Below are 15,955 nucleotides of genomic sequence, written 5' to 3' on the forward strand. Positions count from 1 at the left end.
ATAGAATGGGAAATTGTGACAAAAGTGGTTTCTAAAAAAAATTATTATAATATTAAAATTAATTTTTAATTTTTGAAAATTACTTTTGAGCTTGGTGAGATGGTCCCAGAAGCATAATTAGAACCAAAAATTTATAAAATGAAAAGGAATCCATCGCCTAATATTATAGTACGCAATTGATTGCTATCGACTAGATTGCTATGATCTCACTTCAGAATAATTGATTTTCAATCTCCATCATGGTAGAAAAATTTCATCAATCAACATACTCTACCACCACCCAATAGTCGACCATTTATCATCTTCTATCCAGAAAAGAAAATATTGCAAGACCAAACAAAGAGATAAAGATAGAAAAAGCAAAGAGCTGTACTGAATACCGGCGGTGATGGCTCCGTACTTGACCATTTAGGTTTGATTCTGCATTCACATCACAACCATTGAATAGTCGTGATCTGTTTTTCTAAAGCGAATAATATTATCTTCTCGTGTCGGTGACTTGATCATATATATATATATATAAAAAAAAAAAGAGTAATAATGTTTCAATAGGCATTTTGGTAAATGGAAGAAGTTGTGATCTATCCATTTTTTATGTGACTTTATTTTAATTTGTTAATTACTATTATTGTCTTTGAGTGGGACAAAATCTTGACCTAAGATAAGACTAGGCTCCACATGTTATATATTAATTTGATTGAGCCCAGCTAATTTTTAATTATTAATTTGATTGCGGCTTTTTATTTTACCCACATTTTTTACGCGTGAAATGTTTCTTAGTGAAAAACTACACGTATTTGCAATTATTCAGAGTGGACATTTTCGAAAAAAAAAAGTAAAAGAAAATGGACTAATTCAATTACTACTGTTCATCCTAAGATAAGTATGATTGTCAAACACTGTTAATTACCACCAAATGGCCTGTATAATTATCCTAATAAGACATAAACACCAACTTTGTGCCAAAACTTTTATTATCTTGACATATTAAATAATATTGACATTGTGTTGTCAAGAAAATATGAAAACAAATTTCAATTATTGGCACTATCTACACCTCTCCACGCAATTTATCCATTGAAATTTTGGTTCATTTGCCAACCACCATTACCAAATTCGATTATGGATCCATTCGATACTAGATTTATGATTTTGCTTTTCAGCTTCTCGTAGCCTAGTTTTTCTAACAGAAAAAGGAAAAAAAAAAATTACTTAATCAAAAGCACTTCGTCATAAGCCGATCTTGTTTTGATTTAGAAATTAGAAGAAGCCCAGCTGCTTTGCAATTGTTGAAAGGAAATTTATAGCTTCGCGTACGTACTTCTTTCTAGGGAAACCTAGAGAAAGAGTCAAAGCCAACCTTTGTTTTTACTTGTAATTATTAATTTATCGATTATTCCTCTCTTTTTTTTTTCCCCCCTCCTTTCTCATTGCTAGGAGAGATGAAGAGATGACGCTGGTCCAGTCTTCACTCTTCACCCACTCTTACGTACTTTTTTCCTCGCATGGTAGCTAACAAAGTAACAAGTTGCTATATATTTATGATTTAATTAGATCAACGACACGTGACGAGGAATTTTTTCCTTTTTTTTTTTTTTTAACTGATATGGTGTAAAAGTAAAACCAATACAGTAGTCAAATGGACACCGTAAGAGTTCTGATTACTTCGTTATGTGTAGACTTGAGAGAGTCAATGAGTCATCATCATATTACGTATTTACGTTTCCATGCAAATTAACCGAAAAAATTGACACAAGTAGTATTAATGTTTCGTATCCGATTAAGCTGTTTTAACGGATGTATTCGTAATATCAAGTGTTGGAGAGTTGATTAGATGGGATTAGTTAGTAATTAGTGGTGGATTTAGATGATTCATTAATGCTAACTAATCTGTGTTTGATTAGTTATATTAGAAGACTATAAACATACACACACAATGTATATTTGCTAATTTATAAGCCAAAAACACTGACATATCTGTATATCACTACCTAAGCTATCAGTATTAATTTTAAACAGTAAACACAAAGAGATCACTAGAGAAAGTTGAAACAAAAATGTACATCAATTAAGAAACACAGAGAGAGAGAGAAGTTTAGCCGCCGGGACCCTAGGCCAAAAATTTCATAAAAAGTTAGGCAAATATACGTTTTCAAGCTCTTCAAAAAGACAAAATATTTAAATAAATTAATCAGAACTAATTAAGACTTTCTGTTTAAATTATTGCACTAGGAAAAGAAAGAAAAGAAAAAGGAGACAAAATTATTAATAGGATAATGACTATTACTTTATTCTCTTATTAATTAGCTCGCAAACTCTTTTTATATCAAGCCAGCAGAATACTCTTACGACTAAACAAACCCCTAACATTATATAATTAGTCAAATTTGTCCAAACCTTGATGGCAACCCTTTCATAACATAACATGAAAGCATTTCGTTAAATAAATTAGGGTAATTTTTTTTTTTTTGGTAAAGTCAATTTTATCTTATGATAAGTTTGGTAGAGAAACTGTAAAAAAGCAAAGTCTATATAAAGAGGGCACGAAGCTTTGATTTAGAGCATAAGCAAAACCCCCTCCTTGTATTGAACGATGGGGTCTCAAATGGCCTCCCTCTTTGCCACTCTTTTGGTAATATCAGTCTCTCTTAGCTACTTTCCTTTAGAAGCCTCCGCAGACCATTACTACTACACATCTCCTCCCCCACCAAAGAAATATCCACCGCCAGTAGTATCTCCCCCTTACCATTACACGTCTCCCCCACCACCGAAGCCAGTTTATCATTCCCCACCACCGACGCCGGTTTATCATTCCCCACCACCGACGCCGGTTTATCATTCCCCACCACCGACGCCAGTTTATCATTCCCCACCACCGCCCAAGAAACCATACAAATACAAGTCTCCTCCGCCACCGAAGCCGGTTTACCATTCCCCACCACCACCAAAGAAACCATACGTATATAAGTCTCCCCCACCACCGAAGCCGGTTTACCATTCCCCACCACCACCAAAGAAACCATACGTATATAAGTCTCCCCCACCACCACCAAAGAAACCATACGTATACAAGTCTCCCCCACCACCGAAGCCGGTTTATCATTCCCCACCACCACCCAAGAAACCATACAAATACAAGTCTCCCCCGCCACCAACTCCGGTTTACCATTCCCCACCACCACCAAAGAAACCGTACAAATATAAGTCTCCTCCGCCTCCAACTCCAGTTTATCATTCCCCACCACCGACGCCGGTTTACCATTCCCCACCTCCACCCAAGAAACCATACGTATACAAGTCTCCTCCACCACCAACTCCAGTATATCATTCCCCACCACCACCCAAGAAACCATACAAATACCAGTCTCCTCCGCCACCAACTCCAGTTTACCATTCCCCACCACCACCAAAGAAACCGTACAAGTATAAGTCTCCTCCGCCACCAACTCCGGCTTACCATTCCCCACCACCACCCAAGAAGCCCTATAAGTACAAGTCTCCCCCACCACCCCCAGTTTACACGTCCCCACCACATCACCCTTACGTCTATGCATCTCCCCCTCCTCCTTACCACTACTAGAAAGTGGCCACGAATAGCTCATGCTTTTTTATGGTAAACTCAAAATTATTGAGCTTTAGTTTAAGCACTGTGTTATATTTTTATATGCAAATTAAGTGAATAAGTGACCACTGACATAGACTGATTAACATGTTGTTGCAGGAGAGGCGATTCGCATGCAAATAAAGAAAGCGAAAGCTGATTAAGAGACTTTACCGTGAGAAAAAGAAAAGCGAGTTGCCGCGTTTTAATTATCTTTATCTTTTTTCCTTTTTGCCCCCCGAAGAGGAATAAACAGTTACATGTAGAAAAGCAAAGTGCTTATCATTTTCATGTATGGATCGTTGCTGTGTGTAATTCGCATCTCACGTCTTTTGTAATTGTCAACCTTTTTGCATGCAGATGCAAGAGGTTGGTCGTATAATAAAATCAATATATTTCTAAACGGTCCATTGTGTGTTGACTTTACCCTTTGGCGATGCACTCTTAGGATAATAGCATTTAAGCCCCTCTTGTTGTATCTTTTCCCAAATAAAGGCATAGTTGAATCAAATATGTTATTGACACCATAAAATTATGATTCTCTTCTTTAACTTTTAAAGATCTTGTATAACATATTCATTTTTACTATTTTATGATTGAGATTTAACTGATCTTATATTTTTATATACTCACTATTAATTACCTATATAAATATTTTTTAGGAAAATTCGCATTACAAGAGAATTCTATTATGAATTTTACACATAATATTAGATTTTGACTCAATAGCGTATAACTTTAATAATAAGGCCTTTCAATTTTCCGACGTTGGGGTTATGGGTCAGGGATCTATTTGTTGAAGTTGCACTCATTGTCTCTTCTTATTTATGAAATAAAAAAATTATTAAAAAATATCTAGGGATTCGCTTGTTATTATTGCAATTTTACTTTTATTGGCATGCATGCTAAGGTTCTTTCATGCAACTTGTATAAAAAGCGCGTTAACAAGTGCCTTTATCCAATCGACGGTCAATTTCAACTTTCATTTCTTTCGATATGGAGCCTGCTGTCACGCAGATCATTGTCTAACTCATTAATAATCTATAATTTTTAATCTCCATGAACACAAATTTCTAATAATTATGACATTTGTCCTGCTTTCTCTTAGTTGTATATCAATTTTATGTTTCAATTGATGTGAATTTTAACATTATTATCAGTACTCCATGCGTTGCCGATATTGATCATTCACTTTATAATTAATATCAACTGATTATATTTTGACATTCATAGAGATATATAATTGACAATTTTATAAAGAAGACTATATGTAAAATCAAACAATAATTTTAATCTGCGACTAACTATGACGGGTGTACAAAATCTTAAGTCTTATGATTTCATGTTCCATTATTTACATAAAAATTAATGTCATTAAATCTATTCAGAAGTGCGTCCATGAAAACTGGAACCATACACCATGACCCAAACCCCTAACTCATAAAAGTATTCTAATCATTCAGCTAATTCCGCGTAGCTTTAAGCCTTTTATATGTATTAATAATTAATCCAGTGATGCATTTAAGCAATTATGTCTCAATATATAATATAAGTGGCCCACTGTCTGCAAAGAATCATAACCCTAAGCTAGCTGTAAAGTCATATGTATATTTCATGCAAACCAGAACATCATGATGAACTTTGACCCTCTCTGAACTTTACCTTTACAAAATTACATTCATGCGTGCATGCATGCACAGCTATTAAATTAAGCAACTGTCGAACATTCATTCAACTAGTAAAATTACTAAACAAGTTATCAACTTTTGAGCGGTGTTATTATATGCTCAAAATCTTGTCCACAGAAAAGTGTAAATTCTGTAAACAAATTATTTGTGGGTAAATATCAATTACCATATAAATTAATTACGATTCTCTAATGATTTGAGTTCTCACAAATTTTTAAATATTTTACATCACACATCTGGTAGTGATAATGCATGATTTGAATACAACTATTTGTTTCTCTATTCAATAAACACCAATCACACATGTAAATTTAATTTACTCTTTCCTATTTTTTGTACATTATTTTAAATGACTTTTGCATTGTTCCGTGCACATATTCCGTCCCAGCATTATCGCTATTATTATTATTATTATTATTATTATTATTATTATTTTATACTAAAGAGATGGAATATGGTTTTTGGAAACCATTTAGAATATAGAAATTTAAAAAGAAGCTAGCCACGGTCTGCTCGTAAGGGAAAGTTCCACTTCGCATAAAAAGTAGAAGTAGACTCCGGAACGGAATCTTAATCTGCCGATCAAATGTTAGGTTAGGTTAGGTGGTGGTAATGCATTAAATAAATATTGTTTTATAACTATTCAACCTCAAGAGTGATGATCGGGTGTGCATGATTGTGCACGTTATTGTGTGCGATGGATCGGGTGTCACAATTCATTGGTTGGAGTTGCTCTATCCGAGCGACACGTGGCCATCGCGACCACCTAATCAAATTTCTTGATATCAATTATAAAAAGTACCACATGCGGTGTTCGCACAGCATGACTCACCTACTCCAGTAGCCAGTAGGGATGTTGTTGCTTCTCAGACAAATAAAAAGATCGGAATCGTTTTCTTTAAACATGATGAAAGAATTATTTTAATTGAATATTTCTAAAATTATATACTCCGTTGAAACTCTTACGTGGTAGTGTCAACACCGCTGCTGCATTATCACATTTATGGCATGAGTAAAATATCAAACCGTTAATTTGATTTACATTTTAAAAAAAATGTATTAATTTTAATTAAAATATCTAGAGCCACAAGGAAATTTTGAAAAAGACAAAACCCAAACCCTAATGATTTAAGAGAGGCCACGAAGCTCACAAACTATCTAACTCTCCATCTAAAAGTAAAACTAAAAATGCCTATTGTCATTAGCTCATATGACCAATTAATGAAATTTGGTCCAAATATATAAATCGACACTTTGAAATCGCCAGCCCCTCCAACCCCACATCCATTTAAAGCAATATATGTCTTATTGGGAAATTATGAAATTGTTTTCGCAATTTGCATTTTTTTTTCATTGAATGCATTTATAAACATTATTGTGTTTTTTTTTTTTTTTTGGTACACGTTACATATTGAAGAAGAAAACAAAATAATAATTTGAAATAATCAGTACTCGTTATATCATTCCATTGTCGCATTACCAAACTCGAAATGTGAACAGATTATTAACAATATTACATTTCCTTTTATTATTTTAATTTGTTCTTTCAGTCGGCAGTAACGTGTGTGATCAGTAAACCAAAGCGCGATTGGCGATAGAAGGCCATCTGATATGGCAATGGCTTTGAATATAGACTGAATATTGGCAACAATTCATCTTTGTGTCAATATCAAGTTTCTTTAAACAGATTATTTGTCAGCAGTAAAATTTTCAGAGTCTCATTTTTAATTTGAGTTCGTGTTTTTCACTGATTGACTAGATGTTGTGTCGGTGTGGGAGCGTAAGGTGATAAACAAGTACTCGCTGCCAGAACGATGACGTCTTTTCGCATTGACTAGTTCTTGCATGCTTTCTGGAAAGTTTTTATTTTTTACTTGCGAGCCAGCTGCATAGAAATATATATTTTTCTCACGCAACTTGATCCGAAAAACGTGTTATATTTAGGAACTGATATTTCAACTCCATAATTGTTTTTCACAACGCGCATTAGATTTTTATTTTTTATTTTTATGTTTTTACAAACAGTGAATTTTTTTGTTCTTATTTAGTTTCAAGACCCAAATTTAATTTTGATCGTATTGAAGTTAGTTTCGAGAATTAATTTAAAACTGTTTATTGATCTAGATCTTAATGATATCTCTTGAGTAATTTAAAAGGAGTTAAGTAAAGAATTTAGTGGTGTGAAGCTTCCGTAAGAGACAAGATTATAGTCAACTGTACACGTTACATTTTGCATGTGCTGCATTTAATTTGTTTATTTGAGCAAGCAGATGTTTGTCTTTCTGAGGAGAGCAGATCCTGCATTAATGAAGCTGTTAATAATCTATGACGTTGTAATTACGTAATCTGAATCCATTATTTATCCAGTTGTTAATTAATAAGAAATTTCAAATTGGGTGATATTAATAATGATTATTACGGCTGTGAAGATCGCACTTTCTGGGGTAGAGTGACTCTTTGATTAGTCTTTCCACACAAACAGTTGTTTATTTTACTAGTTACTAAGAAGGACAGTACTGTACGGCGAGACCACCAACATCCATTAATTAAATCGATTAATGCCATGCTGGGGGGTCGGTGCGTATTAATTGGTACTCGCTATTTTTAGTGAAATTTCACAAAACTGCAGGGGAATTAGTGATAATTCCCCTTTTAAGGGTTATATGAGTCCTAAGTATTCTTTTTGTTGATCGTTAAGACTATGCTATTAATAGGATTCAGTGTCTAGTTAAGTTTTTACTTGAGTACTGAATAAATGGTTCGAATTGTTTTAAATTTTTATTTTTATTTATTTTTCTAACAATTTTTTTTATCTAATATTCAACAAAAAAAACTCGGTTCAGTACTGAATTTTTTTTTTATTTTGTAGATGAATTATTGCATCAATTTTTATTTAACATTTTGCGAATTTTGTGTTTTAGAAAATGAATTTTGTTTTAGAATTTTGAGGTAATTTTATAATTTCGTACTTTGTTCAACTATATGTACAATTCCTTAATGTGTTTATTCATGTTGAATATTCAAAGATCCACAAACTATCAACGAATGCAATTAAACTATTTAACTATTACATAATGGCTGGGTTGTTTCCGCTGCTTGTTAACATTTCAGGGAGAAAGTTATTTTCACCTTGAGATAAGAGCATTAAAGGGAATTCGTAAGAAGTTTAAAGTAAAGCCACGTTAGCTAGCTACGAAGGGAAATTAAAATAATTAACTACGAAGTGAAGGGAAATAAATAAATAAATGGATATGAAGTTTCAAATAAGTCTCGCCGCCTGGACCCAAGGCCGAAACATTCACGATAAGTTAGGTAATTAAGTACATGTTTTCAAGCTCTTCATGAAGAATAATGGTATGCAAAAAATGCCATATCATTAACAGGATCGGACTGTTATTTACTAATTTATTCCCTGCAGCGGGCCACTAAACAAAACCACAAAGTCTTATAGTTAGTCAAACTTGTCCCAACTTGATGACATCCTTTTCATACATAACCAGAATCATTGACATTAAGATTTAGTTACATTACAGTAAAATTGTTCGACGTCAAGGTTTTGTGTGATAAGTTTGGTGGAGACCAAGTCTATATAAAGAGGGCACGAAGCTTTGATTTAGAGCACAAACGAAACTCCACTTGGTATTGAACGATGGGGTCCCAAATGGCCTACCTCTTTGCCACTCTTTTGGCAATCTCAGTCTCTCTTAGCTACTTGCCTTTAGAAGCCTCCGCAGACCATTACTACTACACATCTCCTCCCCCGCCAAAGAAATATCCACCACCAGTAGCATCTCCCCCTTACCATTACACGTCTCCCCCACCACCGAAGCCAGTTTATCATTCCCCACCACAGACGCCGGTTTATCATTCCCCACCACCGACGCCGGTTTATCATTCCCCACCACCGCCCAAGAAACCATACGAATACAAGTCTCCTCCGCCACCAACTCCAGTTTACCATTCCCCACCACCGAAGCCAGTTTATCATTCCCCACCACAGACGCCGGTTTATCATTCCCCGCCACCGGTTCCGGTTTACCATTCCCCACCACCACCCAAGAAACCATACAAATACAAGTCTCCTCCGCCACCAACTCCAGTTTACCATTCCCCACCACCGACTCCGGTTTATCATTCCCCACCACCGCCCAAGAAACCATACGAATACAAGTCTCCTCCGCCACCAACTCCAGTTTACCATTCCCCACCACCACCAAAGAAACCATACAAATATAAGTCTCCTCCGCCACCAACTCCAGTTTACCATTCCCCACCACCAACGCCGGTTTATCATTCCCCACCACCTCCCAAGAAACCATACAAGTACAAGTCTCCTCCACCACCAACTCCAGTTTACCATTCCCCACCACCACCCAAGAAACCATACAAATACAAGTCTCCTCCGCCACCAACTCCAGTTTACCATTCCCCACCACCGACGCCGGTTTATCATTCCCCACCACCTCCCAAGAAACCATACAAGTACAAGTCTCCTCCGCCACCAACTCCAGTTTACCATTCCCCACCGCCACATCACCCTTACGTCTATGCATCTCCCCCTCCTCCTTACCACTACTAGAAAGTGGACATGAATAGCTCATGCTTTTATGGTAAACTCATTTATTTTTAAAACTGTTCATGTAAAGCCTAGTAGATCAGAATTACGCTAAGCACTTCAATTTTAAGCACAGTGTTCTGTTTAGTTGCGTCCATAGTGATTAAGTGACAAATAAAAGTGGCTGATTAATTTGTTCTTGCAGGAGAGGCTAATGGTATCCGAATAAAGAAAGGGTTCGATGAAAAGCTTTACTGCGAGCAGGATAGCGATCGATCCAGTTGCCGCGTTTGATTCTCTTTTATCTTTGTTTTCTACGAGGAATAAACAGCTACATGTAGAAACAGAAAAGTTCTTATCATTCTCATGTATCGTGGATTTTAGGTGTGTGTGTGTGTCAATCGAATCTTAGGTGCATGTGTCTTTTGTAATTTTCAACCTCTATGCATGCAAAATGCAAGAGCTTTTTCGTACAACAAAATTAATATACTTCCCAAGATGGTCCGTATGTTGTGGTTGATTTTTATGTCTCTTTGACGATGATTGTGACGTTTGAAATTGATGACTGTTGTTTTAGTAAAGCCTGCATGGACTTTTCTTTTTCTTGCGACTATAATGTGCGTTAACCAATGACTTCTCCATGACTCCATGCAGAGATCAGTGTCTAATTAACTAATAATTAATATAACTTAAAAAATATTGTTAATACGTTTTATAATTCATTCTCAAGTGCTACAGAATTTCGTGCTAATGCACACTTGAGTATTATTATAAGTTTGAGTCATTATTGATAATATTAAATAAATCTTCATATCAATTGAGTTATAATATTGACTACTTTATATATTTATTGATTTATTATTTAAATCGAATAATGATAGTTTTGAGTTTGTATAATATATGTAATGTTTTAATAAGGATAGGTGGTTTTGCATTTTTCTAAACCTCTTTAAAAGTAATCTCAAATACAAGTAAGGAGAAAAGTTTTATATATGCAACTATTAATATAAGAATATCTTTTTTTTTGTTTTGTTTTGGATCTATCCACATCAAGATAAATAATTTCACTTAATTAACTTTTGCAGTAGACAAATACTATTATAGAAAATTTAAAAAATGGTTTGTAAATGTCCTAAAATGAATATAGGATTTATGATTAAAAAATTCAGTAAAACTTATTCCACTTGTTTTCAGTATAATTCTTTTTTTTTTTCAATTGATGAGTGAATTTTTTATTTAATTAAACTAAATAAATAAAATATTTTTTTTTACTAAAATTCTGTAGAACTATTTTAATTTTTTTAATAATTAGTGGTCTTATATTAATTTACTAGTCGTACATGTAATTTATAAAATTTATATTTATCATATCATTAGTGCCCTACTTTTAGCCGTGGCATAACCGAATTTTTCATAACCTATATAAAACTTGTAACAATTTTATTGAGAAGATTGTATAAGATACCCTAATTTCAAAATGTTACAGTCTCAAAAATCACTTACAACTTGGTTATCACGTAAAACATTGACTAATTAATTAAAAATGAACTAATTCAAAAAAATAATTAATTATTTTCATTCTCCTCAATTGATAAAAATTAATTAAGACAATTACCCTGCCCTCTCAATTAAAATGCAGTATTCCGAACTCTGAAGCGATATTTTATATGTGCAAATTTCTTATACTCCTATGTTAATTGTTAAGTAAGTACACATGGCCAAATAATGTTGAGGCGGGGCTACCCTCTGGGCCCTGGCCAAAAAATTGAACTTTGATAAATTTTATGTAAAATTACTGATTGTCCCCTCAAATTAAATAATTTTTATTTCAGCCCACTTAAATTTATTATTCTTTAAGTAATTAAGTTTTATTTGAGATTGGGGTGCTATAGATTTTAAATTATAGCTGTTGTGAAAAAAAAAATTATAACTATAAAATAAAAGTTAATAATATGTAGTAAATATAAATTTTAAATAATAATTTTGACAATATTATTAAAGAAATAATAAAATTTTCATTATACAAATAAAAAATCATATTAACATAACTTTTAAGCTACAATTATTAGTATTTACCAAACACTTTAGTGATATAACTTTTAAATTACAGCTAACTAAGCTTAATGCCAATCGCACCCTTGGATTATAACTCCTGCTGACCCATAAAATCATGGTTCCGTCCACGTACTGGAGCCATACAAAAGGGGTTTATTCAAACAAAGCTGCATAGCCATTAAGAATTTAAGATAATTTGACAATTAAATTAAGTAGTAAGACTTTGACGTTGGATTCTATTAGTTATTTCAAAAGAGTGTCGGATTTGTCTTCTTATTTCTCTTGTTTCTTCAACTTTCAGATAACGAATTAACATTGACACATACCTAGCTGAAAGAGAAAACTAAGTGAAGTGATCATAATCTCAGCTATCTATAGGCCAAGTGGTTTAACCAGCACCTTCAGATACCTTAATTAGATTTTTTTTAAAAAAATCAAAACAAATTAATGCCTTAAAACATTATAATATTCCAAATGTTCTCCATGATCAGTCTTTTCCCGATGTGAAATTTTGACCTTTATAGAGGAATGTTTAGCTCTTATATATAGTGCTAGCTAGATTAACGGTTTTATAGGGTCAATTCAAAATTAATTTATTAATGGACGTTCACAAGGAAGAATTATTACTTTTTCCATATATAGTACAATAGTAGATAAATTCAGAATCAAAAATCAAGTTTTTTTTTTTTTTAATTAAACCACCCTTAAATCAGAAAATATTGACATATTTTGAGTTTTGTTTTCATAAAAAAAAGGGCACTCCTCCTTAATTTTTATTTATTTATTCGTGTTTAATTTGTGTATGATGATGCATGCATGTATGTGTTAATACGTGGCCCATTTCAGTGCATGCATGTGCAAAAATTACAGAGCAATGCTGAGTGGGTGCTGAGTTGCTGTAGGTAAACCAAGTTTTAACTTTTTTTACTACTAGCGGGAGTGATAGGAGCCGTTTTTACTGTTTACATTTTACAAAAAGCGCTTGCATGGTTTGGACATTTGGGAATCATTTAGAAAGAAACAGGATGAAGATAAATGAAAGTAAAGATTAAAAAAAAAAAAAAAAAAAAAAAAAAAAAAAAAAAAAGAAGATCGGATTTGGTGGAATCCCCAGTTGATTATATTAGACTGTGGAATCTTAATCAAACAAATGTTAGGTTAGGTTAGGGCCCATGCATGTGAAGTGTTGGACGTAAATAAAAACTAATTATTGTAATAATTGATGTATAATCAAAAGTTGAAAATTATTGTCATGACTTTTGAAAATTAAAATATAAGCAAGGAAAGTGGGGGGTGACTCACCATCTCTGATTTGAATGAAATGCTCTCGTTTCTCCGACAAACGCGAAATATTTTAATCGTTCTTATTATATTATAAACGGATTTGGATCATCTCCTAAGGAGTTTCTCTCTTAATCCTCCTAAATTTTAAAGGATTCATTGACATTTGTAATTAATAATATTAAATAGTTCAGATTAAATTTTACATTATAATCTTTTTTTTTTTAAATTACTGCGATTCTCTCCCTTTACAAAATTGGAATTTTAATTGTTAGATGATGACTAAAGCAAGCTTGAGCGGCACACTTGCAATCCTTTGCTGTAAACTCATAACAAAAAAGATGAGCTGCAACTCCCTCAACAGTGCAGCGGTGAATAGGAGAATAAGCTCCTACACTACGAGGGAAAACCAAAGAAGTCAAGCAAACACAACATGTGGACGGTCGTTCACCATAAGAAAAATCTTCCATCCTTGTATGATGAGAAATGGGGAAATTATTATTATTATTTTTTTTTCAGAACTTCTTTGCTCTGGCAGCAGCTTTAATCCAATTTAGAGACGTCCTTCTTTGTCACTGAAAAGATGCACACAAGACAGCCAGAAGCCCCAGTGCCCAGTGATCCAAGAAACTAAGAAAGAAAGGATCATAGCCCTAGGCAAGTTGCTGTTTTGTTGTTTCTTTAATTTTACAGCTGCTGCTTTGAATTCTTTAAAATCGCTATAACTAAAATTTTTAAATTTCGTGAAGGGGGAGAAATTTGCAATAAGTAGAGGAAAAACTTTTGAATTACCATGAGTTTTAAAATAAGATTGCAATGTAAGATTTAATCTCATCCATTTAAGTTCATTAATTACACATGTCAATGAATCTTTAAAAGATTAGGAGAATTAAGAGAGAAAATGCCTAGGAGAGAATCCGAATCCATTATAAAGAGGATAAAAGTTAGAAAACATGATTAAAGCATTTTGTTGGAGGAGGTTAACAAGATTATATACCTCTAATTAAGAATTATCTTCTCTTCTTAGCTAGCATACTTTGAAAAGATTATCTTCTCTTCTTAGCTACCATACTTTGAAAGATTCATTGTTATATATATATATATATATATAACAAGAAAAATAATTTAAGTCGACATTAGGCATTATTTAAGCTTATCTGATCACCTCTTAATAATGGTTGCTTCCAATACTCTAAATTGTTTATGGAAAAATTGATTTGTTAATTTCTCTTTACCAACTCGCCAATTTTATTTTGTGTTATTTACTTTTTTGTTGGGGAAGATATAAAAAGGAAAATTATGAAAAAAATTTAATAGATAATTTGCTTTATATAATTAGAACCGATATGAAATTCTCAAACTCTCTGACCCCGCATTAATAGGAAAAATTGATATGCCTTTTGTATTATATAGCTCAAGGGACCAATAATTATTTGTCCAAATATATATGGACAATTTGAATTCACCAGCCTCTCTCCAACTCCAACTCCTCGAACTTAAGCATTTTAAGCTATATATGTCTTATGGAGGAAAAAGTGTCTTAGCGGGAAAAAAGATCTTTGGTACTCTTATAGTATTATTTACTTATTTATTTTTTATTATTTACGTGTATGCTTCAATTAATCATAATAATACGTATATATAAGTGACAAGCAATAAATAAATATGGAGCAATGCTCTTGAAGCACAAAAAACCTTCTATTGATTGAGAAACTATGAAAAAGTCTGTGTCTTTAATTTTTCTTTTTTTCTCTTTTATGCGTGTATTGTTGCTAGTTAATTTATTTATTGGTTCGTTGGCATACGCGTTACATAATTGAGGAGTTGATAAAGCAAATTGCTCCATTCGCTTTAATACGTAGGGTTTATTGGGGCAGGTATATAAGCGACCATATGCCAGAAAGCCATTTTCATGCTGCTTGTCTGTCGCTGATCAGAATTATAATTAAATTGAACATCAGATAATTTTGTCACAACATGTTTAAACAATTAGCTGTGCAAAATTGAATTTGATTTGTTGGTCAAGATGATGCGTTATAATGCCAACTTTGGATATGTTCGTGGACTCGTGAAAAATTGTTTCATATCAAATCAACGTGAATTTTATTTCTAATCATTTTCATAAAAAATAACATCAGATAATTCCTAATTCTAACTAATATGTAACGTTCGAACCCCCATTTAATTAGGTGACTTGAGACATGCATATAAGTCATAATTTAATCTGTAATCAGTATCAATGAGTAAGATTTTCTTAGCTACCATTTATCCACATCGTCATAAGAATCTTTTATTTATTATGCTATATTATCTTAAAGAGAATTAGGTGGCAACTATTCATTTGTTTTCATTTGATCGTCTTCATCAGAGGTCAATGTCGGCTAATTATATATATAATACTCTGACTTAATAATCCATCTACAGCTCGATCGTTCTATACACTTCATTATTAAAATGACTTTGTTTTTATTTCTTTTCGGTAGTGTGGGAAACCAACATACTGATTAATAACGAATAGTTATTGAGAGAACTAACATTACGTCAATTTCAAACTCATAATGAATTTTTTTTTTTAATTTCTGAAGCTAATAAGATCGAAAATATATAACTTCTCAGGTGCATACGCTTTTATTTTTTATGTGAATATACTATTAAAACATATACTTTAATAGCGTGTCTGCACTGATTTTATAAAATTATATATCTTAATAATATATTCGCATGAAAAAAAAAAAAAGGCATCTGTGTGAAAGAAAAACTAATATAAATATATCA

General features: G+C 33.0%; 2 protein-coding genes across 6 annotated transcripts; both read left to right on the top strand.

Moving 5' to 3' along the window:
- Positions 1 to 2,593: 2,593 nt before the first annotated feature.
- Positions 2,594 to 4,004, top strand: LOC127902716 (extensin-3). 2 transcript variants are annotated; one of them, XM_052442566.1, is made up of 2 exons: positions 2,594 to 3,613; positions 3,700 to 4,004. In XM_052442566.1, exon 1 carries the CDS (start codon positions 2,594 to 2,596, stop codon positions 3,578 to 3,580), a length of 987 nt encoding a protein of 328 aa, XP_052298526.1. In that variant the 3' UTR covers positions 3,581 to 3,613; positions 3,700 to 4,004. The 2 variants fall into 2 exon arrangements, with proteins under 2 accessions (XP_052298526.1, XP_052298525.1); XM_052442565.1 differs by having other exon boundaries at positions 3,722 to 4,004.
- A 4,886-nt stretch (positions 4,005 to 8,890) lies between these two features.
- LOC102627738 (extensin-3-like) lies at positions 8,891 to 10,364 on the top strand. 4 transcript variants are annotated; one of them, XM_052442569.1, is made up of 3 exons: positions 8,891 to 9,659; positions 9,795 to 9,899; positions 10,050 to 10,364. In XM_052442569.1, the coding sequence occupies exons 1-2, from the start codon at positions 8,939 to 8,941 to the stop codon at positions 9,866 to 9,868; spliced, it is 795 nt and encodes a 264-aa protein (XP_052298529.1). In that variant the 5' UTR covers positions 8,891 to 8,938; the 3' UTR covers positions 9,869 to 9,899; positions 10,050 to 10,364. The 4 variants fall into 4 exon arrangements, with proteins under 4 accessions (XP_052298529.1, XP_052298528.1, XP_052298530.1 ...); XM_052442568.1 differs by having other exon boundaries at positions 8,891 to 9,593; positions 9,660 to 9,899; XM_052442570.1 differs by having other exon boundaries at positions 8,891 to 9,593; positions 9,753 to 9,899.
- Positions 10,365 to 15,955: the final 5,591 nt, after the last annotated feature.

The sequence above is a fragment of the Citrus sinensis genome, chromosome 5 (assembly GCF_022201045.2).
Source record: "Citrus sinensis cultivar Valencia sweet orange chromosome 5, DVS_A1.0, whole genome shotgun sequence".
In the NCBI taxonomy this organism is placed as follows: Eukaryota; Viridiplantae; Streptophyta; class Magnoliopsida; order Sapindales; family Rutaceae; genus Citrus; species Citrus sinensis.

Excerpts from the sequence above, each read along its gene's own strand:
- LOC127902716 (XM_052442566.1), top strand. The coding sequence starts at position 2,594 with ATGGGGTCTCAAATGGCCTCCCTCTTTGCCACTCTTTTGGTAATATCA.
- LOC102627738 (XM_052442567.1), top strand. The coding sequence starts at position 8,939 with ATGGGGTCCCAAATGGCCTACCTCTTTGCCACTCTTTTGGCAATCTCA.